The 18,934-nt window shown below is 41.7% G+C and overlaps 1 protein-coding gene across 1 annotated transcript in view; it reads right to left on the minus strand.

The window, feature by feature from the left end:
* Positions 1 to 11,614: 11,614 nt before the first annotated feature.
* Positions 11,615 to 18,934, minus strand: part of LOC126195639 (odorant receptor 65a-like) — a 119,116-nt gene continuing 111,796 nt past the window's right edge. The window contains exon 6 of the mRNA XM_049934264.1: positions 11,615 to 11,758. Coding sequence (XP_049790221.1) covers positions 11,615 to 11,758 — 144 coding nt within the window. The remainder of the gene's footprint in view (positions 11,759 to 18,934) is intronic.

Below are 18,934 nucleotides of genomic sequence, written 5' to 3' on the forward strand. Positions count from 1 at the left end.
GAAGTCAGAATGTGATTGCAGATGCCTTGTCTAGGCCACCACTAGGTTCAGAGGAATTTAGTGAATTAACAGAACAAGATGTAGAAACCAGAACGTTATTAATGCAAGGTACAACACAACAGTCTGATCATGATAAGTTTTGTAAGTAGATCAAAATTATACAACAGCAAGATCGCAGATGGAGTAACGTCATGCAAATCATTAAGCAAGATGAAGGTGGAAAGGTAAGTAAATGGTATCAGGAGTACAAGGGTGTTTTGTTAGTAGGAAACATGAAAGATGTAATCAATGGTGTGTGTGTGTGTGTGTGTGTGTGTATTCCTCAAGATTATATCGACGAATTTATAAGACACACACATGAAGTATGGGGACACTTCGGAGTGAACAAATGTACTGAAAAAATTGTTATTTTATTTTCCAAATTTGAGAAGGCAAGTCCTACAGGTAATAAGAAAGTGTGCAATATGTCAAGAGTCAAAACAGTGCAATGTGTCAAAATAAACTGAGCTACAACCAATACTCACAAAAAACCCTCTAGATATAGTATCCATGGACACAGCTGGTCCATATCCAAGAAGTAGCACAATACAACATTTTCTCGAAACATGTCAAAATGTATGCCATTAAAAATGCAACAGCCACAAATATCAGAAGAAGAATTGAGGGAGACTATTTGAGAAGAGTATGTAAATCAAAGATACTACTAATTGATAACGCTTCACATTACATTGGGCAAAAAGTGGAAACAATTTATGACCTCACAGGGCATAAAGCACGTATAAGTAAGCTTTTTTTTTTACCCACAATCAAGCACAGTAGAACGAGTCTTTAAAGAATTTAACCGGTTTATTCGGACATACACACTTCACAAGCACACCCAATGGGTAGAATACGTAACTCCTTTCATGCAAGTTGTCAATAAGCTTCCACATTCTTCAACAGGTTTCACACCTAATGAATTGATGTTCCGGAAGTTTAAGAAAATTAGCTTCTGGCTCAGCGGTCCGCATTCAACAATACGAGCTGACGTCAGTAGCAGGAGAGGTGACATTGACCTGAGCGCATGCGCGACAGACTGTCTGAAGGCGCAACCAAAATAGAAACGCAGTGTATACCTAACTTTAATACAAAGTAAACGGAAATACTGCGCAAATACATCTACTGTCAAAGAACTAAGGAACCTATTGATGTATATACACAGAGATTTAATTAAATACTATGTTATATGCAACATATTTACAACCAAAAGGAAGCAAACTATACGAGACGTGTAAGCTAAGGACTAACGACAAGATACCGTAAGAAATGTCAAATAATTTTGTTTGCGTAGTGAATGATCATAATAGGTAACAGAATAAGCGCAAGTATATGAATTGAAACAAAGTATGGAAATTTTGCGGACGTATACAAAGACCAAATGTATCAATGGCCATCAAGCTACGCAATGCAATTAGATTTAAATTAGTTTTAAGTTTTTCTTTTAGCGACCATTGCATCGCCACGGCGCAGAACAAGAGAATTACGTCGAGTGTAGCAGGTACGAAATGAAGAAAAGGGCCGCACCTCGATAAACAATTCATTTATAAGGAAAATTATACAAAAGTCAAAAGGCAAATGCAAAAAGAAATATGCATCGTCACAGTATGATTCCGTGTCAATTATCACTACCTATTCGTTGCAGAGTACGCATAAACATTTCAGCATGAGATTTTACAAAAACCAGTTAATTTTTATCATGTGACATGAAAGCCTGAATAATGACAGTTCCAGGTATTTACGAAAGATAAGTCTACGTTGAGGAAAACATTCACGACACGTGAATTGAAGGACACAGCACTTAGACATGAGGAAACAACCTGACACTTTATCAGTGATTAGTCGGTACACATGATTTAAATGAAGCAAAGGTCCTTGACAACTAAAACATGGTTGTAAGAGGAACATTACCTCATAAATCCTTGAACCAGTAGATGAGTATTTTCTTCCCTCCCTTCCAAACAAAGGAGGCGGCGCCAAGCGAAGCTAGGAGCTAGGCCAGCAATGCGTGATGTTTTAATCCTATTTCGAATGTGCCCCCCCCCCCCCTGCCTCTAACTAAGAAAGAAATGAGCTCCCATAAGTGATAAATGCCTGTCTATAAAATGAAGCAAAAAAGGATAAAATGCTTGTATAAAAAAGTGATGTGTAATTAACTTGTATTCGTGATGTGAACAAATATGAGTTGAAACTAACAAACAAACTGTAATGATAGAACCCAGTTAATGAAAAAAATTTATGACGCTCTAAAACTCAAGAAATTTATGTTCGTAATATAACCAATGGATGAATGTAATCCATAGGTATAAGTTATCATGAAACTTCCTGGCTGATTAAAACGTTGTGCCGGACCCAGACTCAAATTCGGGACCTTTGCCTTTCGCGGGCAAGTGCTCTACCAACTGAGCTACCCAAGCACGAGTCACGCCCCGTCCTCACAGCTTTACTTCTGCCAGTACCTCGTCTCCTACCTTCCAAATTTAACAGAAGCTCTCCTGCAGACCTTGCAGAACTAGCACTCCTGAAAGAAAGGATATTGCGGAGACATGGCTTAGCCACAGCCTGGAGGATGTTTCCAGAATGAGATTTTCACTCTGCAGCGGCGTGCGTTCATATGATACTTCCTGGCAGATTAAAACTGTGTGCCGGACCGAGACTCGAACTCGGAACCTTTGCTTTATGCGGACAAGGTCCCGAGTTCGAGTCACTGTCCGTTTAATCTGCCAGAAAGTTTCATATCAGCGCACTCTCCGCTGCAGAGTGACAGTCTCATTCTGATAAGTTATCATGTTATGTATATTGTTGTAACTTAATACTTGTATGAATTTCATTGGAATCCAAACTCTATATGAAGAAAGGAACTTCAAAGACAAGCAATTTATACAATATTTTGGACAGCTATATGTGTCTTTCAACAAGTGCACGGTCAAGAGTAGGTACGTGAACATGCGTGAAACGAAGTGAGTATCGTGGCTCATAGTAGTTGTTCGAGCAGCTACTTACCTCATCGACGGATGCTGTTGGTCAGGGTTCTCTCCGCTGAAAATACGAGTACGACGGGTAGTAATGACGCCCGGGCTGTAAAACTAGAGATCTGCCACAGCGTCGGATTTTGAACAATAAGCCCACACTCACTGCACCTAGCATAGACAAACGCCACCACAATTCTTCGATACGTGGCACTCAGGTCAAAGTGTGACACTCAATGTGACATCAACAGCAAGAAAACGAGTGCACACACGTGCAACTGTAGCATTTAGCATGTTGACCGTTGGCAACTAGTTCTTGCCACCCAATCAGCCAGTGCGCCAGCGCGAAACCGGCAGCGAGATTGAAACATTGGACATTATTGATAACGCGCTAAATTCAAATATGTAATGGCCTCACATATTATGTATGTAATATTTTAATTTCATGTACATAGGATAATCTGACATGCCCATTCCATTAAAAAAGAAACCGACAATAAAGGACATCGACCACTATTGGCAAATGTAAATAAAAAAACACTGTACGTCTCCATAACATGTCAACGTACAGTGTGGGGGTAACTCTATAGGAATATGATGAAAGACCCCCCAGGATGCCGCTAACTTAATATTTATTTAAGAATATAGCAAAAATGAAACACCGACCGAACGGACGCGTTAGCAAAGACAGTAATTATGAATGCGCGGTAAGGCGCAGACGAAAGAAAAGATTTTATCATTCAATTCTCTGTACAGTTGTTTTTTCTTAAGAAAGAGAGTCAGACTTTCGAGTATGTAGCAGGACGACGTACTGCGATTGCGATGTATTCTATTGTATGAGTGAATAATACAAGGTTAAAGAACGTGTCAATCATTTTTATTTATTGAGATAAAGGGAAGAGAAAAAGAAAGAAAGTGGATTTTTTGTGATTACGACAAGCACCTCTATCCCGGAAGTCCCCTGCTGCCTGCGTCTTCAGCGATGTCTGATCGTTTAACGAAATTAAGATAAGCACAAAAAAAAATTTTCGTTTTAATATATGTTTTTTTATTTGAATACATTACAACAGACCGGTGCAAAGTTTCATCGCCTGTACTGTACGAGAATCTTCTCCCACATGTTATCAGTCGCAGGAAATGGTCCCTGTTTCGTTGTTTGACACACCACTTTTTCTGCTGTAACACGCTTTGTACATAGCCATGTATTTGGTTTTTTCTGCCAGAACTTCGACATCTGTGTGAGATTCTAACCTGATATTAACACGTTTGGTCCATTGACTTCCCCAAGAACCTAGACATCACACGGTGTAAATCACATTATGTGGTAAGCAACAGTGTACCAGTGTACTGTTGGGATGGAAAAGACACCGTTGATGTACTGCAATAATAAGCATCATAGTTGATTGTGCGATCATTCTTAGCAATTTTATCGTAATTTCAACACCGACCAAGGATGTCACAGCATGCTTACCAATTTCTATCATTGTTAACCACCCCCGCTGCCCACCCCCCACCCCCCCACCCCCTTACTTTGCGATTACCATCGCGGATGTAAGTAGGTGACTCTGTAGTATATTCATTCATTGTTAATTCTCGAACATATAATACACCAAAGTGTACCAGACAGCGACCTACATATCTCTAGCACTTCAATCATAGTGCCTAACTTACGATCTTTCTCTATGTGGACGAGAGTCACAGGGCATTCTCGAATTCTTAGGATAGAGACCGGAAGATCTTCTCGGATTGTCTTTGACCAACGCTCCCTGCAAATGACAAGAAGTAGACCGCTACATTCCACGTCTCGTGTAGGAACAGTGCGAACCGAGGCTATAAGTGCTGTCCCGCACAAATCCAAGAGCACAAGATGTCTCCAGATGCGCGAATGTCTAGGAGGTTAGGAACCCTTATCGTTGTGCAGTAGATGTGAAACTGTTGAGATGATAAGACGGTTAAGAACAAGAAACGGGTGGTTTTTGTTGTGGGTTGGCAGGAGAGCCAACACCGGGTATGAGAGGAAGCCGAAAGGCACACGTCTTAGCTCACGCAGGCTGGCGTGAGGTCTGGAACAGGACAAGGAAATTTGACTTTAGAAAAACTTAACTTTAATCCACTAATGATGAGCGTCGCTCTTGACTGTACATGACTCAGTATCAATTGTAAATGGTAATGGCGCCTTGCTAGGTCGTAGCAAATGACGTAGCTGAAGGCTATGCTAACTATCGTCTCGGCAAATGAGAGAGTATTTTGTCAGTGAACCATCGCTAGCAAAGTCGGTTGTACAACTGGGGCGAGTGCTAGGAAGTCTCTCTAGACCTGCCGTGTGGCGGCGCTCGGTCTGCAATCACTGATAGTGGCGACACGCGGGTCCGACGTATACTAACGGACCGCGGCCGATTTAAAGGCTACCACCTAGCAAGTGTGGTGTCTGGCATGATGGGGCTCCAGACAAATGAAGTTTGCTGCATTTTACATAAATCAATTGCGCAAGGAATTCTAAAGTATTGTTCTAGTGTCTGTGGTCATTACCAAGAAGGTATTGGTAAGAGAGAACATAAACACATGCACTACTAAGGATACAATGTTCTGCACTTAAAACACGCTAAAATGTTAGATCGTTGCGGTTTCCAACCTATTACTCGTTTGGAATACAACGCTGTTACTATCCCAATGTAAGAAATATATTTCTAGCGCGTCACATACATTCTCCTTGGAGGCTTCTCTACGACAAACTATGGTGATAAACTGTGAAATGAAAAACAAGTTCCTTGAAACATCGGTTCCTTGTGATACACTTGCAATATAGCTTTCCAGAGGTGTATAGCCCCCACCGCTCAAATCTGATCATGGTTAAGAAATTATTCTATGCTCGCATCAGTCCTATATAAAATGATCGTTAGGGAATGCCTCTTACAAACACAGGGACAAACGCATAGCAGCGGTGTTTGACATGTGAGATTACACGTCATTCCGCCACTAACACGGTAAACAGGACATCTGTCAAGCAGACGTGTACTCGGGGATTGTAATACCTCACAAACGCCTGTCGCTAACTCAGAAACACCGTAGTTATGAAACTGAAGACTCGATTTCATGCTCAAAATGCGCCATGGGAATGGACTAGGTCGCATGCTGGATAGGGCTCGAAGATGGACCAATCAAGCGTTACGTCCGGAGATGTGTTCTATGTTCAAAGTTGGATCTACTTGCAGAAACGTCATGAGAGCCTTCTGCAAAACGTGCACTGTTTTAGATATACAGGAAACAGAGGAACTGTGTCTCAACTGTGCAATATGCGGTTGGAGGCGACTGGTTGCTGGTGCAAGCGACTTCGATCACTGGCCACCTCCTCCAATGGGAAAATAACTGTACGTTTAATAGGATCGCCACATATGCTCGATGCCGGCACATAGACAGTATTCATTCTCGATATATCTGAAGAGAGAGATGCGGCCAGCCAGGGTGGCCGAGCGGTTCTAGGCGCTACAGTCTGGAACCGCACGACCGCTACGGTCGCAGTTTCGAATCCTGCCTCGGGCATGGGTGTGTGTGATGTCCTTAGGTTAGTTAGGTTTAAGTAGTTCTAAGTTCTAGGGGACTGATGACCTCAGAAGTTAAGTCCGATAGTGCTCAGAGCCATTTTTTAGAGATGTGCGGTAAAAATCTATTGGGTGAAATTGACAGAGCTTTTGTAGCTCGTGATTTTTCTCTGCTGGATGTTGCTGAATATCCTGAGGGACGCGGATCTGGTTCAATGCTGACTATTACTAATTATCCCAACCAGAAACACCTCTTTAACCGTTCGTACTGTCGTTGTGTTGCCAGAGCAGGCTTCATTTGGCGCTGACCTTATATATCGTACACGGGTCGCAGAGCTACGACATGTTCCAACTTCCACCGAGTGATCAAAACACACTCCTATAGCATTAACTCATCTCACTCTGTTTCTACACAGGTTGCAGAATGTGGTAGATATTCCTCTCTCTGACTTCTGTGTAAAATTTTTCTCGCTATAAACTGTGGTGTGAATTACAGTAATCGCCCATATCAATAGTGTCTTTTCCATCCCGTCCGTCCACTGGGAAAGCTGTTGACTACCGCATAATGACTGACTGATACCACTCTGTTGAGGAGGAGGGAACACTGGATATCTGATACTTGTCGCTGTGGAACAAAAGATTAATTTAAAAAATTAAATTATAGGTTCTTGTAGTCGAATGTAAGATGACTGTGATACTTCCGACGTGTGAGCTACTGGCATGAAAGACTATATCCTCTAACGTTACTTCATGTGCGTGGCAGTTTATTTTCTGATACTGAATACAAGAGACACTCTCAGGTCGCGTAAATTGTTCAACAAGCTGGAAGATATTGTTTAATATAGATAGTTTTTTTTTTCTTTGGGGTTTAAATTCTCGCATTTTCTTTACTCCGATGACGGTTTCCAAATAACGAGGATATTTCCGGTCGATCTGTAGGTCTCCACCAAAATAATCGAAGTTTATTTCGCCTGAACGTACGCAGGGTAGGTATGTCTATACTGATCATCTGTAATCGGCGGCGGTATACTTCGCTGGATGTCACGAAATAATGAGATGCGACTGCAGTTGAACGTAAAAACTATACCGATTTTGCTCATGAAACTAAAAGAAAATGGACTGTGCATATCTTCGCGGAAACTGGATATTTATTATTGCCACGACTGTGTTTTCCTAATTCAATAGTTGTTTTACTGTAGGAGTCGCGTTTATATTAAATAGTCCAACGCAGAACGGCGATCGAGCTCCCTAACAGATGTAGCTCTCCCATGGTCGGGATAGCATTCATTTATCATGGCTCTGAGGAATGCCAACGTGAGGCGGCGCTCGCTTTGGACGGAAAGGGGCTTTCTGTTTCGCAACCAGCTGACTTTTTAAATAGGCATCTGGAGCGTTCTCCAGGTGGGTGGGGATGTGCAACTAAATTTCCCTTTTGTGTTGTCTAGGACTGTCGCCTTAAGTTGGCAGCCAGATGGTGGAAAGCCGAGTGCAAACAGCGGCCTGCCCGTGCCGCGAAGTTCTCGGCGGAGCAGCTTGCTGTTTCAAGGAGCCTGTTAGAAACACGAGTCCAGTGACTGTTGACAGTCATTGCCTAAAAGCTTACGATTAGAAAGAATTTCAGTGCATTCCAATACATCTCTAGGTGCACCCATAGATTTTGATGTTTTGTTTTATATGTGTCTATTATGTTTTTATGGCTATATATAACCTTATGGCGTTTTTACAAAACGAGATAATGATCTATGACTAGATATGTGTCCTGGGAGACAAGATTCAACAGCAAACATTTCACCACGGCGTGGGCAGCCCTGTCTGCATACAGGAAATCCAAAGTATAAAATACGGATTGGGGTCACATGGAAGGTCTACTGATAAGCGCAACTATTGTCGCCATACTTTGGACTGCCAATGTAATCTGTCCACGATGAAAAGTATTCACCTCTATATCGTATCACGATCATTCTGTATCTGAAGCAAGTTCTGGCGCGTCTACACACGCAAGATTACCAAAATTTGGTTTTAAGTAGAAATTGAAATTAATTAGTGGAAAGAAAACTGTTGAAATTAACTGGATCAGACTGCCATTGTTGATGGTGGATGAATTTTTGTTAGTGACAAAATTGACTTCTAGAAAAATGCTGTGAATTTACAGAGGATTACACATTTTATTACACCATCAATTTTGCGGGGCTGGTATCTGTTAAGCTGGTATTGGTCGTTGGCTGTAACAATAAAACATTTTATGTATCTTATATCTGTTAGGAGAGATGTTGAAATGAGGACTCATGAGAATTACCTAATTTACTTTAATTTAATTACAAATATTTCTAAAGATACATCGGGTTCGTCTACAAAAACAAAGAATAGTTACTAACACGCAAGGAACGCAGCCATATTGCGTCCTATCAGTACAAAGGCTAACAGACGAGAGATGGAGATCCGAGCAGGAACGCTCTTCACTTACTTTCTAAAACAAAACAAAAAATATGTTGTAGTCGATCGCAGCCAGCCACAGCCTGACTCCCGCTATACCTATGAAATTTTATTTATGACATAATTACATTTCACAAAGTTAATAAACTTGAGTTATGTAGATATGAAGTTATTTACAGTAAGAAATAGATTTGTGCCCATTTTCGTGCTTTCCATCGTTTTTGCGACGTCACATTTACATAAAATTACGTGGGTATGTCCACGTAATGCTTAATTCACCCCCAACAAGGCTTGAAGGTTTTTCATTTATAAACTGCCTTTAAGCCTTCGGTACATGAGAAACGTTTATATTCTTTTTGGTACAGTTAAAATGACATAGTTTTAGCTGTGCAGTTGTTCATACAACATGTTTGAGCATTTACATTTGTTGGTACGCATAAACTGTTATTTCAGTACAGCTCCATAAACTTCAATTAAAGAAGTTTTTGCATATGCACACATACACACATCAAAACAAGTTTTGTGACACCCCGGTTCCAAGAACTCCTGAAGATAGACGTTGGACGTTGACTGTGCTTACTGTATCACAGACACAGTCCCTTTGACTCACTAAACCCACCCAGAGATGTAAACAACCGTGCATAAGAGGCGCCTATTAGACGGAGCGGGTCCGACAGCCGATCAGTTCCAGTCATTCCACCAGGAAGGAGGTACATGGCTCGTGTTGTCTGTAGTTAAACTATGTCTAGACGGTCTATACCGCTGTTCGATCGCGTCCGCATTGTTACTTTAGCCAGGAAGGGCTCTCAACAAGGGAAGCGTCCAGGCGTCTCGGAGTGAAACAAAGCGATGTTGTTCGGAAATGGAGGAGGTACAGAGAGACATTAACTGTCGATGACGTGCCCCGCTCAGGCCGCCCATGGCCTACTACTGCAGTGGAGGACAGCTAGCTACGGATTATTGTTCGGACGAACCCTGACGGCAAAGCCATTATGTTGAAAAAGACTTTTCGTGCAGCCACCGGACGTCGTGTTACGACTCAAACTGTTCACAATAGGCTGCACGATGCGCAACTTCACTCCCGGCGTCCATGGTGTGGTCCATCTTTGCAACCACGACACCATGCAGCGCGGTACAGATGGGCCCAGAAATATTCCGAATGGACAACTGAGGATTGGCATCACGTTCTCTTCACCGATGAGTGTCGCATATAATACTTTTAACCAGACAATATTCGGAGACGTGTTTCGAGGTAAGCCGGTCAGGCTGATCGCCTTAGACACACTGTCCAGCGAGTGAAGCAAGGTGGAGGTTCCCTGCTGCTTTGGGGTGGCACTATGTGGTGCCAACGTACGCCGCTGGCGGTCACGATAGGCGCCGTAACGGCTGTACTATACGTGAATACCATCTTCCGACCGATAGTGCAACCATATCGGCAGCATATTGGCAAGGCATTCGTCTTCATAGACGACAATTCGCGCCCCCATCGAGCATATCTTGTGAATTACTTCCTTCAGGATAACGACATCGCTCGACTTGAGTGGCCCGCATGTTCTCCAGACATGAATCCTATCGAACATACCTGGAATAGATTGAAAAGGGCTGTTTATGGAGGCTGTGACCCACCAACCAATCTCAGGGATCTAAGCCGAATCGCCATTATGGAGTGGGACAATCTGGACGAACAGTGGTGCCACGACGAATACAGGCCGGCCGAAGTGGCCGTGCGGTTAAAGGCGCTGCAGTCTGGAACCGCAAGACCGCTACGGTCGCAGGTTCGAATCCTGCCTCGGGCATGGATGTTTGTGATGTCCTTAGGTTAGTTAGGTTTAACTAGTTCTAAGTTCTAGGGGACTAATGACCTCAGCAGTTGAGTCTCATAGTGCTCAGAGCCATTTGAACCATTTTGACGAATTCAGGCATGCATCAAAGCAAGAGGACGCGCTACTGGGTATCAGAGGACCCGGTGTGTACAGCAATATGGACCACCTCCTCTGAAGGTCTCTCTGTATGGTGGTACAAATGCAACGTGTGGTATTCATGAGTAATAAAAAGGGAGGAAATGATCTTTATGTTGTTGATCTCTATTCCAATTTTCTGTACAGGTTCCGGAACTCTCGGAAATGAGGTGATGCAAACTTATTTGATGTATGTATAAGTAAAACAGTACATTTGTTATACAAATCGGAATGCAGTAAATCAAAGAACATAGAGCATATGGCAGAATGAAGTTTTTACACAAACTGGAATGTTTGGTATATTTTTGTTGTTTGATTGTAGTATCTTTCTTTTTTTTCATTTCTGTAGATTTCGATGGTTTTGATTTTATTCAATGTTACATAGACTCTTTCTGCTCATGGGATGGATTTGCAAAGGTTTGGTGATGTCTGGAAGATCGATGGCTGTAGGTGTCGAGACGGAAAATTTCGACGATATGCATTTGTATGTAAACTTTTTATTCTGCTGGTAGAAGGAATTACAAAAGTTTGTTGTTCTCTCGATGTTCGGCGGTTGCAGGTGTAGAGCAATAAATTTTCAACGATATAAATTTATATAATGCCGTTACGTAGACTCACTGATATATTGGTAGATGGAATTGTAAAGGTGTGTTATATTTTGCTGCTCCACGACCCCGGACTAGGCGTGGCGTTGAGGAGCAGAAGGCACCCTGCCCCCTTCTGATGGAATGTTTACATCTGCAGCTTGCTGTGACATCTGACTCTTGCGGCAGCGTTGGCGAGAAACGAGCAACTGCAGTGTCTGCAGCTCGTTCACCAGCGTCTGACATTGTTTACGGAAAAGATAAATTAGCAGCATCAGCTTTTTGGTAGTTCCTGCAAAACGGTAAGCTGCACACAGTATAATTGCTGACTGTTGATCTGCGAAAAGTCCACTCGAAGTTGGTTTACGGATCACTACTTAGAAGTTTGTCTAAATTTATGTTGTTCATTTTTCTAAGGTTGGTAATGCATATGTCCTTGGCTAATTAGATCACACAGCAAGTTTGTTTGTACACTGACGTAGGAGTTCGTTATTTACGTTCACACATACACTAACATAATATTTACAGGGCGCACACGAGTGTCTTGTTAAGAGTTCACATAGCCGCTCGCGCACGGTAAAAGCTTTAAATTTAAAACGAACTCAACACCGCACGCTAACAATTAGTCTCTGTAGCACCCCACAGTGTTTTCGGTGGCATAATTGACCGGCGAACGTTTATGGAAGCACTAAGTTTGCATATGTTAAGAGTTTTATGAATCGTGTTTGTGTTTTCTAGAATTCCGTCGATACCAGAATACTGTGTTTACTGTTTCATCATTTGTCTCTTCACGTCTCAGCTTGGCGAAGGTGTGTACTGCACTATTTACAGTAGCGTCGCTTGTTTCACTTCGGTGGCAGATCGTCACATTTAAGTGTCTTGGACAGTTTGTTCTGCTCTACGAAGGCGCTTTTTTCACGACTATATAGTCCGTGCAGTTTAGCTTACACAACTGTTTGCAGAGAATTCAGTGTCGTCCTTGCATTACTTCGTGTCTTGAAACTTTGATATTTAAAATTTTGTAATTTACAAAACTTACAATTTGTTTGCTCTCGTTTTGACCCATTCATGTACTCGTGTATATGATCCCATGATCTGATATCTTTTCTTGCCCTATATCACACACATTTAACTACTTCGACAATGAAAGTTTGTGTGTGTGTGTGTGTGTGTGTGTGTGTGTGTGTGTGAGAGAGAGAGAGAGAGAGAGAGAGAGAGAGAGAGAGAGAGAGAGAAAAGTGCAATAAATATACAAAGAAAAGTAAAATGACATCTTATTTCTAATGCGAATCATAAAAATGAGAAACTAGTAGTATCCTAAACACAACAATTGCTTGATAGCTTCTGAAGCTAACCATGAAATTCTACGCATACTGTTCTCTGTCATGTAAACATAATATTATTTGGAATCTGCATTTTACAGAAGTCTGGTTTTGTTTCGTGCGTAGTACTCCGTTCTTGTATATTGAAAAAATTGCCAGTGTTTGATATGAACTGGGTTGTTCTCGTTAGTCCAGGTTTGTTTAAAATTCTTTCATCTCATAAGAATGAAAAACTTACATCTTAGGTAATGTTGATGACGTGAATAAATTTCTTCGTTATGACACTTCATATTAAAGATTTTTTTGTTTCTGCTGATGAGGCACACTTCGTCAACATGGCATAGCCATGCTGTCTTTTACACATTGAAAATCATAGTATGTTGTCAATTTATGACAACACGAAATAGTAAGAGATAAAAAAACAATAAAACACACATTTGCATATGTGGAAAAATATTTATTCAAGAACAGATTATTGACAATTTTTTGTCAAACTACGTAAATCTGTATCTTTACTGGATAAATCTTTTCAGATCGTGTTGGTGGTGCAATCCTTTGATCTTGTTTGTGTCTGGAGGTGCCAGCAGATATGATCCTTCATAAGCACCACGGTTATAATTATTTTGTTTATGTTTCGAGCGACAAGTGCAAGACGCACGTCTCCACCTGCTTTATTTACTGCTAACAGTAGACTACTGTAAGGTGACACGGATGCTCCTATAATATTCGAGGCAAGCATGTTTTCCATTTCCCGTTTAACTGCCTCACTTTTTGACCATGAAATGGAATAACTTTGACTTGAAAATTTTTTATGTGGAACAATATTCATCTTGTGAATGTATTCTGTTAAGACTTCTCATTTACAAGAAAACACAAATGGTTCAAATGGCTCTGAGCACTACGGGATTTAACATGTGAGGTCATCAGTCCCCTAGAACTACTTAAACCTAACCAACCTAAGGACATCACACACATCCATGTCCGAGGCAGGATTCGAACCTGCGACTGTAGCGGTCGCGCGGTTCCAGACTGAAGCGCCTAGAACCGCTCGGCCACACTGGCCGGCAAGAAAACACAGCTACAAAAGATAATAACAAATCAGACAGCTCTGTTGTTCGTCTCTTAGCGATGATCTTGTTAGAATCAGGTAAATGATCATTTACATGATTAAATACGAGCTTGCCATGTTCATAGTCAACAAGATGATTTTCTGCCTACAACACCTTGCTGCCTATAATAGTCAATTTGAGGTTCTGGCAAAATCTGCTTAACGTGCCTTACTGCCCAACAAATTCAACATGAACTCTTTACCTCTACCATTAATTGTCAAGTTCCACTCAGGTAGTCAACGTTTGTACCCCCCCTTCGTAGAAATTCCATACCTAATACGCAGGACGCAGACGAGTCCTTAACGATGAAAAACGTGCATTCTATAGCTCCATTTTCAAATAATACTTCAGTTTGTGCCTGCTTTTCAATCCTTTGTGTCCGCTCACCAACGGCTTCCTCGACAACACAATTCTGCACAGGCAAAGTCGGAACCTTATTAAAAAAATTTAAGGCAACTACATTTAATTTTGCCACTGCATCTGTAATAATGATTGTTGGTATTCCTTCTACTGCAGCGTTTACTGCTGCCTGAACTTGCTCTTCATAATGTTCTGCACTCGATATTGGATCGTTATATAAATCATCCCTTATGTCGGTCCTTTCTTTATAAAGTATCATGTTTGTCATATCGTCATTCACTTCAACATCATCCCATTCCGCAGCAGAATTCCGGGAGCAGGATAGGACCGCTTTTAGTTTCACGCTCGATTTTGTTCTTGAGGTTGCTGATCGATAACGTGAGCTACTTGTGTTGGTTGGTTATTACATTTGGCTTGATGCTGCTGGTCTTTCCAGCCAGGAGGCATTGAAAAATTTGCTGGCGGTGGCTCTCTAAAATTAGGCTGCCATTGATTCCAGTTTTGTTTTTGTTCTTGCCTCCAGTTTTCCTAGTTTTACGAGTGTCTGTTATTTTGATCATATCTGCGGTTATTCATATAATTGTGAGTGCGGACTGTCATTCCTGAACTCACCAGTGGACGTGGCATCGTTGCCGTTTCGGACGTCTGTACAACCATTGTTGTGGTTCGTGTTATGTTGCGGGCCGTCACTGCAGTTGCCGTTTATTCTTTTCTCATCAATATGAATTAAATCAAGCGAATTCACCACAGATAAAAAGTTTTTCAAAGTGTCGTCGGGCATGTTTATTAACTTTTCCGGAATACTGATTGGTAATTCACCTTTTGAAATTGCTATCACTTCTTTGTCTGATAGGGGATTGTCCCAATACCGGGTCTTTCCAATGTACTTATTTTGCTTGTCACTGCAAGTCTCCGGGTTGAATACTTCATGCCTTAGACGTGCTTCAATATGTGGTGACCGCTATCAGTTTACGAATACCTGTTCGAACTGTTCATACGTCGAACAGGATTCTGCGGTTGCCGCGGCTCGTAACACGGAATCGCCCAGCAGTCCAGAATTTACAAGGCGGCAACTGAATTTTCCAACGCTCGTTCTATGCCTTTGGCATTATGCCCTTAACGCTGCGTACAAGTAACACCGGATGCGGAAACCTTTCTTCTGGAATAAACACCTGAAACTGCCTGTGCTTAGCGGTGGTCTAGCGGTTCTAGGCGCTCAGTCCGGAACCGCGCGACTGCTACGGTCGCAGGTTCGAATCCTGCCTCGGGCTTGGATGTGTGTGATGTCCTTAGGTTAGTTAGGTTTACGTAGTTATAAGTTCTAGTGGACTGACGACCACAGATGTTAAGTCCCATAGTGCTCAGAGCCATTTTGCCTGTGCTTAAGAAGGCTTTCTTCCAAAAGCACGACTGATAATGTCGGTGTTGCGCCCGCAGAATCTTAACTACATCCTGCACCAGTCCTGTAAGATCCTTTTTCATTCTGCACTTGCGGCTTGTACATCGGTAAATTGTCATACGTTCCCGTCATCTGCATGGGCGTCTGTATTGTGTCACGCGACGTGTTATCAACTCCTTCGATCTGTTGTCTGAGGTCGGTTATATGAGCACGCAACCGGGAAAATCCTTCTGCTAAAATTTTCCGCCTTTCGCCAAGTTCTGTGCGAATAGTTTCGCCTATAGTTCCTGGCTCGGATCCAACTTCTGCGCGTATGGGTTACACCGCAGCACGTATTTCTTGTTCGATCTTTTTCGTTGTTATCTAGAAAACCATTACTGAAATGCTTCATCAGATTTTTCTGCCTGAGCAGTTAGCTTCTGACTCTGCTCAAGCGATAACTTGTCTACCTCGCTAGAGAGATTCGAGACCTAAGTGTCAATTTCGGATTGCTTGTGTTTAATTTTGTGACACCATCTGATAATTTATTCACGATACCAGGTATCTTGCGGTACATCTTAGTCAAATTTTAAATTTCTGTTTTGAGTTCTTCCAATGTCGTAGTGATCTATGCTTTTATATCTTCCACTACGCCATCGAACTTTGTATCCAATCGTATGTACTGATGATTCGCCATTGCGATATTTTTCTGTTTTGAATTTTCAGATTGCTGTTTGAATTTATCTCCGATGCTTTCGGATTGTTGACTGAATTTATTTTCAATGCTTTCGGATTGTCGTTTAAGTTTATTTTCATTTCTGTCCGATTGTTCTCTGATAAATTGCGTGAAACTCGCAGCAGTTCGCGCAATCATATCGTCCAGTGGGGAAACTGACCACTCGCAGCATCGCCGGTTTTCAAATTTGCGATAGTACATCCACCCTCAAACAAAGCATCTACATTTTCTGCTCCAGACTCTGATACTTCTGTATTGGCATCTGCCATCTGTTCAGTCGGTTCGACTGAACTGTCGCCAACGACCGGAGTTTGATTTTGTTTTTGCTGATTTGCATGCATTTTTTCAGGCTTTCCGATTTTTGTCGTAATCTAACAATAACCTGGGAATGGAAATGAAGTCCCATGCTTCTTGACAGAGCGTAGGGGAACGATGCGGGAGACCCACACCGCCGTATTAGGCAAGGTCCTAATGGAGATGGTTTTCCGTTGCCTTCCTCCGTAATGGGCATGAATGATGATGATGAAGAAGACACACCAACACCCAGTCATCTCGGGACAGGTGAACATCCCTCATCCCGCAGGGAATCGAAACCGGGACCCCGTGCTGGAGAAGTGAGAACATTACCGCGAGACCACGAGCTGCCGACCACAATACCCTACAGAAGTTAAAAGTATTTGCACAAATTCAAATAATTATGCACTTATAAAAATAACAAAGAAAGACATAAACACTGCAGCAAAATGATTTACAATTACGAAAAACGAGATGGATGCCTAATTGCAGAGACAAAAGATTTCGCAACTTATGATACAACAGTGTTTTATAAGAAATGTTTTACAAAAACGATAATAAAAATAGTTCCTTACAAACCCTCTATTTAATGAGCTACACATTAAAGACGCGAATTATGAAGGATGTTGCCAAAATGCAAAGGCGAGCTAGCAATGCTGGCGTCGCTTACCTTTTTTACAGCAAGGCGTGTGAGGACTCGAATGATTTTCTGGTTTCTCAGATATGCGCCGGTTAACATTGAGTTTCCCTCAGTACGCTGTATATCCATATTTGTAGTTGAGTACGTCCTCCCATAGACTGGGAAATGACGCGGCAGCTCAAGCAAGATTACTAAATTTGTTCTAAGTACAAATTGAAATTAATCACCGAAAAGAAAACCCTTAAAATTAACTGGAGCAGACTGCCTTTGTTGCTGTTGCATGCATTTTTGTTAATGGCCAAACTGACGTCTAGAGAAACCCTGTAAAATTTTGAGAAGGTTACATACCTTACTACCAACGTTAATTTCGTTTTTTAGGTACCTCTATTTACGGTTCAAATGGAATCGTAGCTTGCGGACTGTGGCCAGATCATTAACGGTTCCGTGGTTAAATATTCGAATTTGAAAATCTCTTCCTGATTATCGACAGTTAATCAGCAAGCTACAATTGAATAAATGGCAGAATATTAATTGTATTCGTCCATTACGTCTCCACGCCACGATCCGTTAAGCTCATAATGGTCGTTGGCTGTAACAATAAAACATTTCATTTATCGGATATCTAACAGGAGAACTGTTAGATTACAAATGGTTTTAAAGCTAACACGTAACACTTACATCGGATCTGCCTACACAAAAGAAAAATTAATTATTGATACGCAAGGAACGCAGCTATAATGCTATCAGCACAAAGGTTAACAGACAAGAAAGAGAGACCCGCGCAGGAACGCTCTTCACTTACTTTCTAAAACAAAAAATAAATAAACAAAAAACATATGAGCGATCGCATTTTTGTGGTTTCCGTCGATTTAGCAACTTTACATTTACATAAAATCACGTGGGTCTTTCCACGTTGTGCTTCAGTTTGTCAGTTTAATTGGACTTTGTATTGATGTGACATGTACTGCTCTATAGCTGACATCAATTTTGTACATTAAATGTCGTGTGACTAGGGCCTCCCGTCGGGCAGACCGTTCGCCGGGTGCAAGTCTTTCAATTTGACGCCACTTCGATGGGGATGAAATGGTGATGATTAGGACAACACAACACCCAGTCTCTGAACGGAGAAAATCTCCGACCCTGCCGGGAATCGAACCCGGGCCCTTAAGATTGACATTCTGTCGTGCTGACCACTGAGCTACCGGGAGTGGACAATTTTGTACATTGAAACCATGTTTCACATACGAGCCTAAATTATTGTCTGGGGCTGTGTTAGTTGTTGAGGTCGCTTATAACCTACAAAACTGCTTTCGCAACTTTTAAGTTGCATCGTCTGGTGCAAATATAAATGCTATGGCATAGGTTACAGAATGCCGCAGAGTAACAATTGTCGTGGCTATGTAAAGTTTTCACTCTCCTCAGTTGATAAAAAACCATCGTCATTTGATAAAAAGGCCATCGTCAATGATGAATGTCACGTCTGTGTTAAGTTGCGAACTGTACACTTTCCAATTAAAATATGCTCTGGTTGGCCTACGTCAAGCAACAAAATGCCCCTCGTAGATGTAAGAGAAGT

This window comes from Schistocerca nitens, chromosome 7 (genome assembly GCF_023898315.1).
Source record: "Schistocerca nitens isolate TAMUIC-IGC-003100 chromosome 7, iqSchNite1.1, whole genome shotgun sequence".
Classification (NCBI taxonomy): Eukaryota; Metazoa; Arthropoda; class Insecta; order Orthoptera; family Acrididae; genus Schistocerca; species Schistocerca nitens.